This window comes from Dendropsophus ebraccatus, chromosome 12 (assembly GCF_027789765.1).
Source record: "Dendropsophus ebraccatus isolate aDenEbr1 chromosome 12, aDenEbr1.pat, whole genome shotgun sequence".
Classification (NCBI taxonomy): domain Eukaryota; kingdom Metazoa; phylum Chordata; class Amphibia; order Anura; family Hylidae; genus Dendropsophus; species Dendropsophus ebraccatus.
The window spans coordinates 52,578,820-52,595,707 of record NC_091465.1 but is presented as its reverse complement, the minus strand read 5'-3'; the positions used below and the strand labels follow the sequence as shown (position 1 = coordinate 52,595,707).

Sequence of the window (16,888 nt, the reverse complement as noted above, 5' to 3'; positions counted from 1 at the left end):
CCTAAACTACTCACAACTAGGCTAGATGGAGCAGGTGGTCTTTTCCTGCTGACAATCTTCTATGTTTCTAACTAATATTCACCATACACACAGAAACACTGCTAACAATGCCAGATACCTGTAATATAGAGGTCAGCCATAGTGATATAAAGGGGGTCACACATAGTGATATAGAGAGGGGTCACACAGTGATTATAGAGGTCACACAGTGATATAGGACACTGTGGGGGCGCGCGCACGCACACACACACACACACACACACACACACACACACACACACACACACACACAGCCTGCTGCGGCCATAGCACACATACACACAGCCTGCTGCAGCCATAGTGTGCACACACACACAGCCTGCTGCGGCCATAGCACACATACACACAGCCTGCTACAGCCATAGTGTGCACACACACACAGATTGCTGCAGCCATAGCACACACACACAGCCTGCTGCAGCCATAGCACACACCCACACACAGCTGCAGCCATAGAACACTGAGGAAAAACACACAATCTTCTCCCAGAGAGAAAACACCACACTGAGGACAGAGGTTACTGTTACACTACTTATAAAGATATCCTGTGTAATATAAAGGAGGAGGAGGAGGAGAAGACATATTACATTGCTGCTCATGTACAATCATCCAGCATTCAGGAAAAGAACAGCGCAGATCTCCCCCCACACAATGGGCTCTTCCAGCTCAGAAACAAACTGCCAAATAGTTACCGACAACTTTTCCTCGACCATACTTTTGTAATAGGGCCAGCGTCCGATTACTGATATATTCCCTGACCACCCTTATGTAACAGGGCCAGTGTCCTATTACTGATATATTTCATGACCTTCCTTATGTAATAAGGCCAGTGTTCTATTAGAATGTTGCTCATAATATATATTCATGAGCAAAACTTGTAAAATTCATATAAAAATTCAATTCTACATTTTTTAAAGATTTTTTTTAAAGCTGGAGTCGGAACATTTTTTTCGGACTCCAACTTCGACTCCAGCCAAAACTAGCTCCGACTCCAACTCCACAGCCCTGGCTCTATGGATAACTTCTTGGCATGCTGCCTCTCGGGTCTCAATTGTAAGTCTATGAAGATGGAGTTGGAGATCATAGCAACCTAGGGAGTGAATTGCTTAGCTTTGGTGGGAGTTCGAATATCCAGACCTAAACCACAATCTGACCCCCCCAAACTGCTTGTACCTTCAGATAGCTGCTTTTAATCCAAGATCTGTCCTGGGGTTCGTTCGGCAGGTGATGCAGTTATTGTCCTAAAAAACATCTTTCAAACTGACAGCCTTGTGTCAAACGGCCGTGGCCTTAATTGTGTATGCATTAGGCTGGCACACCCTCTCTGTCCCTCTTCCCCACCCTCCTCATCATTAGAAATGCTCCAGGCAGATTGTGTCCTATTCCCCACCAGTGTCCGCCCGGCACATGGGCTGGATCGTTAAGACACCTGTGCAATGCTCAGACAAGAGAAAATGTTCTAGGGGCTTTCCTAATGATGAAGAGGGTGGGGAGGAGGGACGGAGGGGGGGGGCAAAGTTAGGGGACAGATACTCTAGGCCACAGCCGTTTGATACAGGGCTGAAAGTTTAAAAGTTGTTTTTTAGGACAATAACTGCATCACCTGCCGAACGGACCCCAGGACAGTTCTTTGATTGAAAGCAGCTATCTGAAGGTAAAAGCGGTTTAGGGGGGGAACAGATTGTGGGTACAGAGTCGCTTTAAAACTTTTTGATTAGTTGACTAGCACACTTTAAAAGAAAAACCAAGGTAAGAGAAAGTGTTAAGGTTTTCATATCTTTCTGCAGTTTGTTATTGCCCTGCTCTCTTTACATTATTTTACTTTGAAACATCTTTCACATGTAGCTACACATCATCATGCACATGTGAGCTGGGATGGCATGTTGCATTAATTCCAGAAGAATTCTCAGTCACTGACACTAAGAAATTACAGTAATACATAAATGCCTTCTGGCTAAGCACATTGTTGGGATATGTGCACACTACAGAAACCAGGTGGATCACCCACTGTGGATTCTGCAGTTCGCCCCTGTTTGTGTGCCTCTCCCCCCGTGCAATAGACTCCACTCTATGGTCAGGCAGATTCTGCCGTCCAAAGCAAGAATTAACGGGTCCCTTCTTTGAGTGGGCGGCGGAATCTGTCTGACCAAAGAATGGAGTCTATGACACAGGTGGATTTGGTATTACAGGCACATTTAATGTTAAACACTGCTGTATCATAATTTACAATGATGCTGCAGGAACAGCCAGAACGCTACACTACTGAACACAGCTCTGTCAGTAGTATGAAAGATGATGCACATGAGTCTCATTACAGATAAGTGTTCAGCCTGTAATGTAGTTAGCACATGGGCCGTACATTACAGGCTGCACATGGATGTGTGTATTAAGGCAAACCTGTCTTAAGTCTGCAGACCTGATCGGTGATGAATTTCTCTCTACAACTGAATCAGAATGTGGATCACAGAGTGATAATATCGATGGATACCCGAACTTTTCGACTGTAGAATGGAAATCACTGCCAATGCGGTCAGCAGACTTCGTGACCGGTACATTTTAAGTGTTAAACTGGTCAAAAATCTTACTGACAGCAGGTCCTCGAGTACCCCATAGAGCTAAAATCAGACTCCTCCAGCCTGTGTCATCCTGCCCTGAATGCTGAACAGCAATCCTATCCACAAAGATGGCAGAGCATGGAGGAACATGGGACCAAGTCCCTCACTCTGTCTCCTCCATAGGCATATACAAGGGGTCAGTGGAGGACCCAAAGGAAAGGGCATGGTGACATGCTCCTCTATGGTCTGCCATTTTATGGACAGAATCCAGCAGATTAGGACAGCACAGCTTTGGCGTTTTAGTCAGTAAGTAGAGTATGTACATGTAATACTACTGTACACTGAAAAATGTTATTCTATGATGGCCAACACACTGAAGTAGGCTAAGGTGGTCACCGTACACACCATTCACGGCATAATTAAGGTGTATAGTCAGCTTAACAATTCAGAATAATTTACCCCCATGTTTGCCGACTGTAGTTCTTTTCTCCATCTCCGTCGGTCTCTTGATGTCAGATGGTTTGAGTTTTCTGTTTGACTATCTTCTTTATTAACACTTTCAAGTTCTGCTGTAAGAGAAAGTAAGTATTGTTAGATATAACACACAGAAACTAAGGAATTGTGCAATGCAATCCACTGTGTTATGAACTATTAGAGAATTCGGAATTAATAGTAGGGTGGGGGTACTCTGCTCAAGTACATTTTCTCTTTGTCCCCATAACTATTACCATTAATTTGAGTTTTACTCTATGTATAAACATTAACCCAATGCAGCAATAAAAGTTAAAGGTGTTTTCCAGGAAAATGCCTTCCTGTGCCGTAAAAGAAACTGTGCCAGTCACAGAGCATAGAGGGAAAGTGGGATGTCACTGGCAGGAACAACACGGTAATGGAGACCAGAAGATATGAATGGCATAGCATTGATCAGTATATGCAATCTAATAACTGTACATATAAGTTCCCAGTGTCCTCCAGTGCCATAGCTAAGACTAAGTCTGATCAGTAATGCCTATGACAGGCACATTACATTGCAATGCAGACTGGCACTGTAATGTGATATGCCTATCATCTGGCAATCAGATAGTGAAGTCCCCATGGCGGGACAGTAAAAAAAAAAAAAAAAAAAAATTACAATAGACTAGCTACAAATAGGCTAGATTAGCAGTTATATATGCTGACTCTACCGACCGCTGCTGGAGGCTTTGCTCGAAAATAGGTACTCTAGTTCATATCTTATGGTCATGCCCATCTATCTATGGTTACTGGCAGAGATGTAAAAATCTATTGCAGTCTATATTACCCTTTCCTTTACCTTGATAATTGCAAAAATTATAATAGCAAGACACTAGAAGTCCCCTCTGATCCCGGATTTGAAAGAAGTAATTGACTCCCTTAATAATACCTTTATTTATGAACGCATAATAGCCTTGGGCTCAGTGAGATACCCAAAATTCGCTGAGGAGTGGTCCCCCTGGATGAGCTCTCCTCACTATCTACAACCCCCCCCCCCCCCCCCCCCCCCGCGATGGCATATAAACGGAATCCCCCCTTCCCACAGTTGCCTAATCTACTCAAATATGGCCACGTACTGTTTTCGAAGCACTGAAGTTTAACTAATCGCTATAAGCAATTTGCTTTACATACCCTTGGTAGTATTAAAATTGTTGTTCTGATTATTTGTTCTTCTGCACACTTAAGATTTACAGTTTGAAGATGTAATGCTTTGCCATCTTCTCAATGTCTGGAGATGTTTCATAAGATCTTAACCCCTTAGTGACCGCCGATACGGCTTTCTACGGCGGTCACTAATGGGCCTTATTCTGCTGCCATCAGCTTTTTACGGCGATGGCAGAGAATAAGGCTGCGGGGCCGGGACGGCCCCCACCCCATCCCCCCGGCTACCGGAGGTAGCTGAGGGGTTGGGGCAGTGTGTGAGGTCCGTCCCGGCCCCCCCCCTTACCGACGATCGCCGCTATTAACGTTATAGCGGCGACCGTCGGTAAATGACAGTACCGGTGCCGCCGCCACCTTTCATCTCCCCCCGCCGTGAATCTACGGCGGGGGGAGATGAAATAAGTATCCCCCAGACCTCAGATCAGCCCCCCCTAGTGCCCCGATAACTAACCCCCCTCCCCCGGCGGCCATCATTTCCAAGCTGGCCGCCGCTATCGCTGTGAACCGACTAACGTCTGTTCACAGCGATTAAAAGGTTAAAATGAATGAAAGCCCCATGCTCTCCGCCACCGGAGGTAGCGGAGAGCATGGGGCAGTCATCGGGGACCCCCCTGTGGGGTCCCGGTACAAGCGATCAGCGGTATATACTATATACCGCTGATCGCTTGTACCATGTGCTCCCGGCACTTTTTATCCCCTGTCACCATGAATGATTGGTGACAGGGGATAAAAAGTGATGTCCCCCCACCCCCCAAGTCGCCCCCCACCCCCCCTGTCACCCCCGTCCCCCAGTCACCCCCCCCTTCCCCATATACTCACCGGATCGACGGAGCTCCTTCCTCCTCGACGTCCTGGCTGGTTATGAAGTGCGCATGCGCTTCACAACCAGCCAACTCTGAAAATTTAAAGTGACAGAGACCAATTTGGTCTCTGTCACTGAACTATGATTACTGAGATAGAAAATATCACAATAATCATAGTAATACAGTGAAAATGAATATGTAAAGTACAAAAAGTGACAAACATACAAAAAAATAAAACACACACTTTTTATTATAGTAATAATTGCAGTTTACTCCCAAATTACCCCTAACCCCTCCCCAGATTACCCGTAACCACCGCACGTTGCCCGTAACCACCGCACGTTGTCCGTAACCACCGCACGTTGCCCGTAACCACCGCACGTTGCCCGTAACCACCGCACGTTGCCCGTAACCACCGCACGTTGCCCGTAACCACCGCACGTTGCCAGTGACCCCCTCCAGATTGCCCGTAACCCCCTCCAGATTGCCCGTAACCACCCCAAATTACATGTACCCACCCCAGATTACCTATAAGCACTTCAGTTTATCAGTAACAATCCCAGATTGTCTGTAACCCTTCCAGGTTGCACATAACCCCCCCAGGTTCCCCGTAATCATGCCAGATTACATGTAACCCCCCCAGGTTCCCCGTAATCATGCCAGATTACATGTAACCCCCCCAGATTGCACGTAACCACTGCGCGTTGCCTCTGACCACGCCACGATGCCTCTGACCACCGCACGTCGCCTCTGACCACCGCACGTCGCCTCTGACCACCGCACGTCGCCTCTGACCACCGCACGTCGCCTCTGACCACCGCACGTCGCCTCTGACCACCGCACGTCGCCTCTGACCACCGCACGTCGCCTCTGACCACCGCACGTCGCCTCTGACCACCGCACGTCGCCTCTGACCACCGCACGTCGCCTCTGACCACCGCACGTCGCCTCTGACCACCGCACGTCGCCTCTGACCACCGCACGTCGCCTCTGACCACCGCACGTCGCCTCTGACCACCGCACGTCGCCTCTGACCACCGCACGTCGCCTCTGACCACCGCACGTCGCCTCTGACCACCGCACGTCGCCTCTGACCACCGCACGTCGCCTCTGACCACCGCACGTCGCCTCTGACCACCGCACGTCGCCTCTGACCACCGCACGTCGCCTCTGACCACCGCACCTTGCCTCTGACCACCCCAAATTGCCAATGACCCCCTCCAGATTGCGGTGCCCATGTCAGATTACAGGTACCCACCCCAGATTGCCTATAAGAACTTCAGTTTATCCGTAACCACCCCACATTGCCCGTAACCACCCCACGTTGCCCGTAACCACCCCAGATTGTCAGTAAGCACTGCAGGTTGTGCGTAACCACCCCACGTTGCCCGTATCCACCTCAGATTGTCTGTAAGCACTGCAGGTTGCCCGTAACCAGCCAACGTTGCCTGTAACCACCCCAGATTGTCTGTAAGCATTGCAGGTTGCCCGTAACCACCCCACGTTGCCCGTATCCACCCCAGATTGTCTGTAAGCACTGCAGGTTGCCCGTAACCACCCCACGTTTCCCGTAACCATCCCAGATTGTCTGTAAGCACAGCAGGTTGCCCGTAACCAGCCCACGTTGCCCGTAACCAGCCCACGTTGCCCGTAACCAGCCCACGTTGCCTGTAACCACCCCATGTTGCCTGTAACCACCCCACGTTGCCTGTAACCACCCCACGTTGCCTGTAACCACCCCACGTTGCCTGTAACCACCCCACGTTGCCTGTAACCACAGCAGGTTGCCCATGACCACCACACGTTGCCCATAACCACCACACATTGCCCGTAACCACCCCGCGTTGCCTGTAACCACCCCACGTTGCCTGTAACCACAGCAGGTTGCCCGTGACCACCCCATGTTGTCCGTAACCACCCCAGATTACCTGTAACCACCTCAGGTTGCCCATAACCATCCCTGGTTGTCCGTAACCACCCCACATTACCTGTAATCTAATTTTTTTTATCTTATTTTAGTAACTGCGCTATTCTAATAACCATTACTAGCTGCGGTTTTGCTCCTGTAAATCGGCGCTCCTTCCCTTCTGAGCCCTGCTGTGTGCCCATACAGTGGTTTATGCCCACATATGGGGTACCGTTGTACTCAGGAGAACCTGCGTTACAGATTTTGGGGTACGTTTTCTCTCCTGTTCCTCGTCAAATTGAGAAATTTCAAACTAAACCAACATATTATTGGAAAAATTCGAGTTTTTCATTTTTACTGGCCAATTTTGAATACTTTCCTCTAATACCTGTGGGGTAAAAATGGTCACCACACCCCAAGATGAATTCTTTGAGGGGTGCTCTTTCCAAGATGTGGTGACTTTTGGGGGGAATCTATTCTGCTGACACTACAGGGGCGCTGCAAACGCACCTGGCGCTCAGAAACTTCTTCAGAAAAATCTGCACTGAAAATGCTAATTGGCGCTCCTTCCCTTCTGAGCCCGGCTGTGTGCCCATGCAGTGGTTTATGCCCACATATGGGGTACCATTGTACTCAGGAGAACCTGCTTTACATATATTGGGGTGACATTTCTCTCCTGTTCCTCGTGAAATTGAGAAATTTCAAACTAAAGGAACATATTATTGGAAAAATTCGAGTTTTTCATTTTTACTGTCTACTTTTGAATACTTTCCTCAAATACCTGTGGGGTCAAAATGCTCACCACACCCCAAAATAAATTCTATGAGGGGTGCACTTTCCAAAATGGAGTGACTTATGGCGAGATTTTACTCCGCTAGCACTACAGGGGCGCTGCAAACGCACCTGGCGCTCAGAAACTTCTTCAGCAAAATCTGCATTGAAAAAGCTAATTGGCGCTCCTTCCCTTTTGAGCCCTCCTGTGTGCCCATGCAGTGGTTTACGCCCACATATGGGGTACCATTGTACTCAGGAGAACCTGCGTTACAAATTTTGTGGTACTTTTTTCCTCTTGTTCCTCGTGAAATTGAGAAATTTCAAACTAAAAGAACATAATATTGGAAAAATTCGAGTTTTTCATTTTTACTGTCTACTTTTGAATACTTTCCTCAAATACCTGTGGGGTCAAAATGCTCACCACACCCCAAAATAAATTCTATGAGGGGTGCACTTTCCAAAATGGAGTGACTTATGGCGAGATTTTACTCCGCTAGCACTACAGGGGCTCTGCAAACGCACCTGGCGCTCGGAAACTTCTGCAGCAAAATCTGCATTGAAAAAGCTAATTGGCGCTCCTTCCCTTCTGAGCCCTCCTGTGTGCCCATGCAGTGGTTTATGCCCACATATGGGGTACCATTGTACTCAGGAGAACCTGCGTTACAAATTTTGGGGTACTTTTTTCCTCTTGTTCCTCGTGAAATTGAGAAATTTCAAACTAAACGAACATATTATTGGAAGAATTCAAGTTTTTCATTTTTACTGTCTTCTTTTGAATACTTTCCTGTAATACCTGTGGGGTCAAAATGGTCACCACACACCAAGATGAATTCTTTGAGGGGTGTACTTTCCAAAATGGGGTGACTTATGGGGGGTTTTCTCTCTGCTGACACTACAGGGGCACTACAAACGCACCTGGCGCTCAGAAACTTCTTCAGCAAAATCTGCATTGGAAAAGCTAATTGGCGCTCCCTTCCTTCTGAGCCCTGCTGTGTGCCCATACAGTGGTTTACGCCCACATATGGGGTACCGTTGTACTCAAGAGAACCTGCATTACAAATTTTGGGGTGCTTTTTGTCTCATATTCCTTTTGAAAATGAGAAACTTTAATCTAAACGTATATATTATTGGAAAATTTAAATTTTCAATTTTTTTACTGCCTAATTGTGAATACTTTCCTCCAGCCCCTGTAGGGTTAAAATGCTCATTATACCCCTAGATTAATTCTTTAAGGTGTGTAGTTTCCAAAATGGGGTCACTTATGGGGGTTTTCAGGATACCAGACTTCTAAATCCATTTAAAAAAAGAACTGGTCCCTAAAAAAATCTGTTTCACGAAAATGTGATAATTTGCTGATAAATTTCTAAGCCCCATAACACCCTAAAAAAGTAAAATATGTTTACCAAATTATGCCAGAATAAAGAAGACATATTGGTAATGTGACTTAGTAACTAATTTATGTGCTACGACTTTCTTTTTTTAGAAGCAGAGAATTTCAAAGTTCATAAAATGCAAATTTTTTAAATTTTTCATGATATTTTGATGTTTTTCACAAAAAACACACAAAGTAGTGACCAAATTTTGCCACTAACATAAAGTGCCATATGTCACGAAAAAACAATCTCAGAATCGCTAGCATACGTTAAAGCATCACTGAGCTATGAGAGCATAAAGTGAGACAGGTCAGATTTTGAAAAATTAGCCTGGTCATTAAGGCCCAAACTAGCTGCAGCACAAAGGGGTTAAGACTAATATATTCATACAACTTCGCTACACAAATTGCCTAGCAACCCTGATGTGTATTGTTGTACAATACTGTTTTTCGCTGTTCTTATATAAAAATTATTGAATAAAATTATGGAAACAAAAAATTTAAAATAAAATAAATAAATAAAATGAATGAATGAATGAATGAAGTGCAATACACACACACATTCCTCGTGGCCCCTAATGCTATCAGGTAATAAATAATAATAATAATAATAATAATAATAATAATAATAATAATAATAATAATATACAAAATACACTATAAGAGAACCCATCATCTCATTTTATGTGTCCCTATTATAAAGGTTTGTGTCCCTGCATTTACAAAGATACAGACCGCCTTTGCAGTCCACTTCACCTAAACATCTCTCCTGATGCTGTAACAATGGGGCATCTTGGTGATGTCATTACGTTCCAGCGGCAGTCTGTATCTTTATAAATACACTAAGGGACACAAATTTTTATAATAGTGATACAGTGGTACCTTGGTTTAAGAGCGTTTTGGTTTAAGAGCTTACCGTTTTTCAAAATTGTGACTTGGTTTAAGAAAATTGCTTTGATTTAAAGGGGTTTTCCAGCGCTACAAAAACATGGCCACTTTCTCCCTACTGTTGTCTCCAGTTTGGGCAGTGCCTCTATTAGCCGGCGCTGGTCCCGTTGCCACGCCGGCTAATTAAGCCTCTAAGTGCAGCTGTCAAACCTGACAGCTGCACTTAGAGGCTTCAGACCTCACGTCCCTGGTGTCTAGTGGGACGGATCTCCCCCCCGCGATCGCATCGCGGGGGGGGGGGGGGGGAGATCCGTTCTTCTGCCCGTGCCGGGCCTCAGCGTCGGAATGACGCTGATCCCGGCTCGGCAATAGATTGCTATGGCCTGCAGCAGGCCATAGTAATCTATGACCGATCTAATCGATCTTTGCTGTGTATATACACAGCATTGATCTCTATGAGAGATCAGTGCTGTCTATATACAAGTCCCCCAGGGGGGCTTCTAGTTACAGTAAAAAAAAAAAAAGTAAAAAAGTGTTTTTATTAATAAAAAATCCCCTCCCCTAATAAAAGTCCAAATCACCCCCCTTTTCCCATTTTATAAATATAAATTAATAAATAAATAAATAAATTAACATATTTAGTATCGCCGCGCGCGTAATCGCCCGAACTATTAATCACATTCCTGATCTCGCACGGTAAACGGCGTCAGCGCAAAAAAATACCAAAGTGCAAAATTGCGCATTTTTGGTCGCATCAAATCCAGAAAAAATGTAATGAAAAACTATCAAAAAGTCGTATATGCGCAATCAAGGTACCGGTAGAAAGAACGCATCATGGCGCAAAAACTGACACCTCACACAGCCCCATAGACCAAAGGATAAAAGCGCTATAAGCCTGGGAATGGAGCGATTTTAAGGAACGTATATTTGTTAACAATGGTTTGAATTTTTTACAGGCCATCCGATACAATATAAGTTATACATGTTATATATCATAGTAATCGTAACGACTTGAGGAACATGCATAACAAGTCAGTTTTACCATAGGACAGACGGCATAAATGCAAAACTCCCCAAAATCAAAACAAATTAGTTTTTTTTTCAATTTGACAGTGCAAATGATTTTTTTCCGGTTTCGCAGCATATGTTATGGAAAAATAATGCCTGTCATTGCAAAGTACAATTGGTTTCGCAAAAAATAAGCGCTCATATACGTCTCTAGGTGAAAAAATGCAAGCGCTATGGACTTTTAAACTTAAAATGGAATAAGCAAAAGCGCAAAAACGAAAATAGGCTTTGACCTTAAGGGGTTAAGCATGCTTAGGAGGTAAGTTAGCTTCATAGAGCATGAGGACTGGATGCTCACAATCACTGTTAATGGCATCACATTGAATCAGTGTGATTGTCCCCTAGGGAAACTTAAAAAGTGTAAAATTACAAAGAAAAAACAAAAAACAAAAAAAACACACAACAAAAAACAAGCCATATAAATATTTATATATATATATATATATATATATATATATATATATATATATATATATATATATATATAGATAGATAGATAGATAGATAGATATTAGCTGCCCTCCCCATAAAAGTTTAAATCCTACCCTTTCCCATTTTATATATAACACATATAAAAATAAGCATATTATATAATGTAGCGTGCATAATTGTCCGAACTAAAAAAATATAACAATAGTGTTCCTGTACGATTAACAGCATAAACTGAAGAGCGCCCCAAGGTTGCCAATTTCTTTGTTACATTATATTTAAAAAGAAAAAACAAAAAAAGAAAAAAAAAAAAAAAACTAAGGCGATCAAAATGTTCCATCTACACAAATATGGTACCAATGAAAACTAGAGATCTTGGCACAAAAAAATAGACCCCAAACAGCCATGTAGATAGAAAAATAATAGCGATATGGCTTTTAAAAATGCAAGGAAGAAGAAATAAAAATGCAGAAATGAGAATTGGCCTGGTCCCCAAGGCCAAAATCTGCTGTGTCCTTACAGGGTTAAGGCACTTTCTGGACCAGTCCTGAAGGGGTTAATAGAAGCCAAAATATAAACATTATGCAATGAGCTCTCTCTAGTATCTATTCAGGGAAGGAGGAGCTCAGTGTCAGAAAACAGGCAAGACTGTCATGAATATATGTGAAAAGATTAACCAGCACTAAATTACACACACACGTTATATGTCATTTCCAGTAAACAGAGACATGCTTATTGGGTAGTGGGTGATATTCGTCAGTCACCACAGCTATATATTATACAAATGACAAGCAGAATAGCTGTAATGAAGGCACTACAACATTAATTAAGATGCAAAGTGGTAACATTATATCACCTTTCTTTGTTGGAAAATTCACAGTATTTACAGGTGCAGGAGTGACAGTTTCAGTGTTCAATGCTAAGCGAGATCTTCGGATTGGATCCTGCTCAAAAAGCAGACAGGGAAATACATAAAAACATTGTTTTGTTATGAAATACATCCTCACATGCTAAAGGCCTGTTGCACGGATGCTATAAGATTGGTAGTAAACTAAAAATTGCATAAATTCTGCTGCATTTTAGTGCCTAAAGTTGGCCACACACACATAGGACTTTGATGTCATATGAACAATCCCACCAGCAATGGCCAATTTAAAGGAAACCAAACACCTCGCTAAGAGAACGAAGGTTTATGTTGAACGCTGTGCAAACATAATGTGCTGGTGACTGCACCATATAGACACAGAAGTAGCAGCACTTTAGTCCAGTAAATACACCACATATGCTTCAGAATACATAACAGAAATCCTAGGCTAACACAATTTCTGCCTTATTTTTCCCTACCTTCTTCCAAATATTCTGTTTTGGACAGTCAATGTGAAATACAAGCGAACATATAAAAAACGGACTAATAAGAGCATATTTTATAACCCACGCCAAGAATGCATATTCACACTGAAAACAATCCTGAAGCAGAATACACATATAAAAAAAAGGCAACCAAGACCCGTTGTTGTGGAGCCGAATGATACAGACTGGTAAGCACACATATAGTGTCCTAAAGAACAAAAAAAAAACAACAACTTACTAAAAATATATGAGAATCTATGTAAAGTACTAACCATATTTTCAGCAGTCTGTTCTTTGCCCACCGGCTCTCTGTCATCTTTTTGTTCGGTGGACTGGATTTCTACAGACTTCCCCAGAGTCTTCTCTGCTTCCTTTAGATCAGTAAGTGTGACACCCTAATAGAAAAAACACACACATAAAAAAAAAAATATATATATACTAAAATTATATATAATATATATATAATATATATATATATATATATATATATAATATATATATATATATATATATATATATATATATATATATATATATATATATATATATATATATATATATATATATATATATATATATATATATACTGTAGGGATCTTCCCGGGGGATGGTGTGTTAGGACACAGTTCAGGCAGCAAACTTGTTAGAAACAGCTTTGGTGTTTATTTGTAGCATAAACGGTCCAGCAACATAAATACAGCAACCCCGTGCATTGATAATAAAACAAAAAGGTCTTGCCCGTCTGGGCACTTACTAACACAGGTCACCTAACTGTCACTTCCATAGGCGGTATCGTGGAGTGTGAACAGGCCCCAGCAGTGATAGAACTCCTTGCTCCCAGGAAACACAGCATGCAGGCTGTTCACCCTGGCTGAGAGCAAGAACCTGTACACTGAGCACACCTTTTGCCTTCTCAGGCTGATTGGGATCAGAGCTCACCTGATCCCAAAACCCACACTGGATCGAGGGGGAGGGAATGGCAAGTCCCACTACCAAAACCTACCTGCCATTCCATGTAAGTCCAGGCCCGGCAATAATAAATAATAGCTCAGCAGCATAACACTGCTGAGCACAGATGCCTCCTGGACTCACCATCTCACACTATGTATCAACCTGGGTGAGATGTACATCCCCTCGAGCACTTTACCAGTGACATGTCCACATATCCCCCCCCTCTTCTTCAGACCGGAGGGCTGAGCATTTTGTCCCCACAGGCAGTGTACCCTAGATAGGGCGTCAGCATTTGCCTGTAATTTCCCTGGCCTGTGTTCCACAGTGAAATTAAAGTTTTGTAGGGACAAAAACCACCTAGTCACCCTTGCGTTTTTCTCCTTGTTTAGCTTCATCCATGTTAGGGGGGCATGGTCTGTCACTAACCTGAATTTCCTGCCTAGCAAGTAGTACCTCAGGGACTCTAGGGCCCACTTCACTGCCAGACACTCTCGCTCCACAATGGCGTAGTTTTTCTCGGCCGGGGATAGCTTCCTACTCAAGTACATCACCGGGTGCTCCTCGCCATTCACGACCTGTGAGAGGACGGCACCTAAGCCTGTGTTAGAGGCGTCTGTCTGTACCAAAAACTCTCGCCTAAAGTCAGGGGCAGGGTGGATAAAAATCAATGATTTTTTTAAAAAAATCAAAAAAAAAAAATCGGATTTTTTTGATTTAAATCGGATTTTTTTGATTTAAATCGGATTTTTTTCAATAAACTGCTTTTTGAGGAAAATATTTTACCATCCAAAGGTTCTTCCATCATGAGATAAAGCTGAGTTGTTTAACTCAGTAGAATAAAGGCTGTATATGTTCTCAAATGTTACAACATGAACAGAGTTGAGAAAAAGACCTTAATCCTATTGTTCTACAAACCTATGAATACAGAATCATCCCCTTCAGTACCAAGTCCAAGAAGTTAGACAATATGTTTCTGATTGTTTGGACTATTTTTTTTTTTTTTGTTTAGCCAAATTAGTTAACATGGATGTTTGTTTAAGCAAATAACGTATGCTGTAATGTTGTTATTGTTTCAGTTGAATAAATCCATTTAAATTGTTATTAAGTTCAGGATTATTTTTCTCCTTCCTAAGTACAACAGAACAGTGGTGTCCAAATATGAATGATTAACCCATTAAACTGGGGAGAAAAAAGTAATATAAAAAGTGATTCTAAAAATCTTCATCTACTTGCATGTTAAAGTAGCAAGAACTAGTTTAAGTAGAAACTTTGATTTAAATCACTGATTTAAATCAAACCTTCGGGACTAGTGATTTAAATCGTGATTTAAATCAGTTTGATTTAAAACAAATCCACCCTGGTCAGGGGTAACTAGCACAGGCTGTTGGCACAGGGCAGACTTAAGGCTTTGAAAAGCCTTCTCGGCCTCTGGAGTCCATGTCACCATTGCGGACTTTGCACCCTTTGTCAGGTCAGTTAGTGGGGCTGCAACTGAAGCAAAATTCGGCACAAACCTCCGGTAATAGCCCGTAATACCCAGGAAAGCTCTGACCCGTTTCTTTGTGAGGGGTTGAGGCCAATTCTGTATTGCCTCGATTTTATTTAGTTGTGGTTTCACTAACCCCCTCCCAATAATGTAGCCCAATTATTTGGCCTCCTCTAAGGCTAGTGCACACTTCTCTGCATTGATGGTTAACCCCGCATCACTTATGGCATTTAACACCGCCTGGACCTTACAGAGGTGACTTTCCCAATCCGGGCTAAAAATGACCACATCATCGAGGTAATCACGATGTGGTCGCAGAATCAAGTCCATCAACCTCTGAAAAGTGGCAGGGGCTCCATGTAACCCGAATGGCATCACTACGTATTGGAAGAGCCCATCAGGGGTGGAGAATGCAGTCTTCTCTCTAGCCTTAGGAGTGAGGGGGATCTGCCAGTAGCCCTTAGTGAGATCGAGGGTGGTTATGTACCTGGCATTACCCATCCTTTCTATCAACTCATCTACCCTGGGCATGGCGTAGGCATCGAACTTGGAGATCTCATTTAACTTTCTAAAGTCATTACAGAACCTCCAAGTTCCATTGGGCTTTGGGATTAACACAATCGGGCTGGACCACTCGCTCTGGGACACCTCAATGACTCCTAGGTCAAGCATACGGTTTACCTCGGATGATACCGCCTCCCTCCGTGCTTCTGGTATCCTGTAGGGCTTCAGGTTTACTCTGCTTCTAGGCTCAGTTTCAATATGATGACTAATTAAATGCGTACGCCCTGGTAGGTCAGAAAACTTGCCTTTATTTCTCTGCAGGAACTCCTTAGCTTCCTGCTTCTGGGACACTGATAGAGTGTCACCAATCCTGACCGGAGGGATTGGTGGTGACAGATGACCAACAGGCTTTGTCGCCACCAAGGATTCCCTGTCTTTCCAGGGCTTGATCAAGTTTATGTGATAAACTTGGAAAGGCTTCCTTCTACCAGGTTGGTGTACCTTGTAGTTGACCTCACTGATCTTCTCTACAATTTCATAGGGACCCTGCCACTTTGCTAAGAATTTGCTTTCTACCGTGGGAACAAGAATGAGTACCCGGTCACCTGGGCTAAATGTCCTGATTCTTGCAGAACGATTGTAAATTCTGCTTTGGCCCTCTTGCGCCCTCTGGAGGTGTTCCCTTACTAGGGGCATTACAGTGGCTATACGGTCCTGCATTTGTGCTACATGCTCTATAACACTCTTGTATGGAGTGGACTCACTTTCCCAGGTCTCTTTCGCTATATCCAACAAACCCCTAGGGTGACGACCATAGACTAATTCGAAGGGAGAGAACCCTGTGGATGCTTGGGGCACTTCCCTAATAGAAAACATTAGATAAGGTAGTAAGTGATCCCAATCACGACCATCCTTTTCCACCACTTTTTTTTAACATATGTTTCAGGGTTTTATTAAACCTCTCCACTAACCCGTCTGTCTGTGGGTGATATACAGAGGTACGTAGGTGTGAGATTTTAAACAGTTTGCATAGCTCTTTCATTACCTTTGACACAAATGGGGTACCTTGGTCGGTCAAGATTTCCTTGG

At 43.6% G+C, this 16,888-nt stretch overlaps 1 protein-coding gene across 4 annotated transcripts in view; it reads right to left on the bottom strand.

Moving 5' to 3' along the window:
* The window catches only part of PPP1R12C (protein phosphatase 1 regulatory subunit 12C), a 91,283-nt gene that overhangs the window by 10,464 nt on the left and 63,931 nt on the right, over positions 1–16,888 (bottom strand). For 3 of the 4 annotated variants that reach the window (XM_069948510.1, XM_069948512.1, XM_069948513.1), the window contains 3 exons: positions 13,131–13,253; positions 12,365–12,452; positions 3,054–3,163 (listed from right to left, as the gene is read on the bottom strand). In XM_069948510.1, the coding sequence (XP_069804611.1) occupies positions 3,054–3,163; positions 12,365–12,452; positions 13,131–13,253 (321 nt within the window). The remainder of the gene's footprint in view (positions 1–3,053; positions 3,164–12,364; positions 12,453–13,130; positions 13,254–16,888) is intronic. The other variant, XM_069948511.1, reaches the window with a different exon arrangement.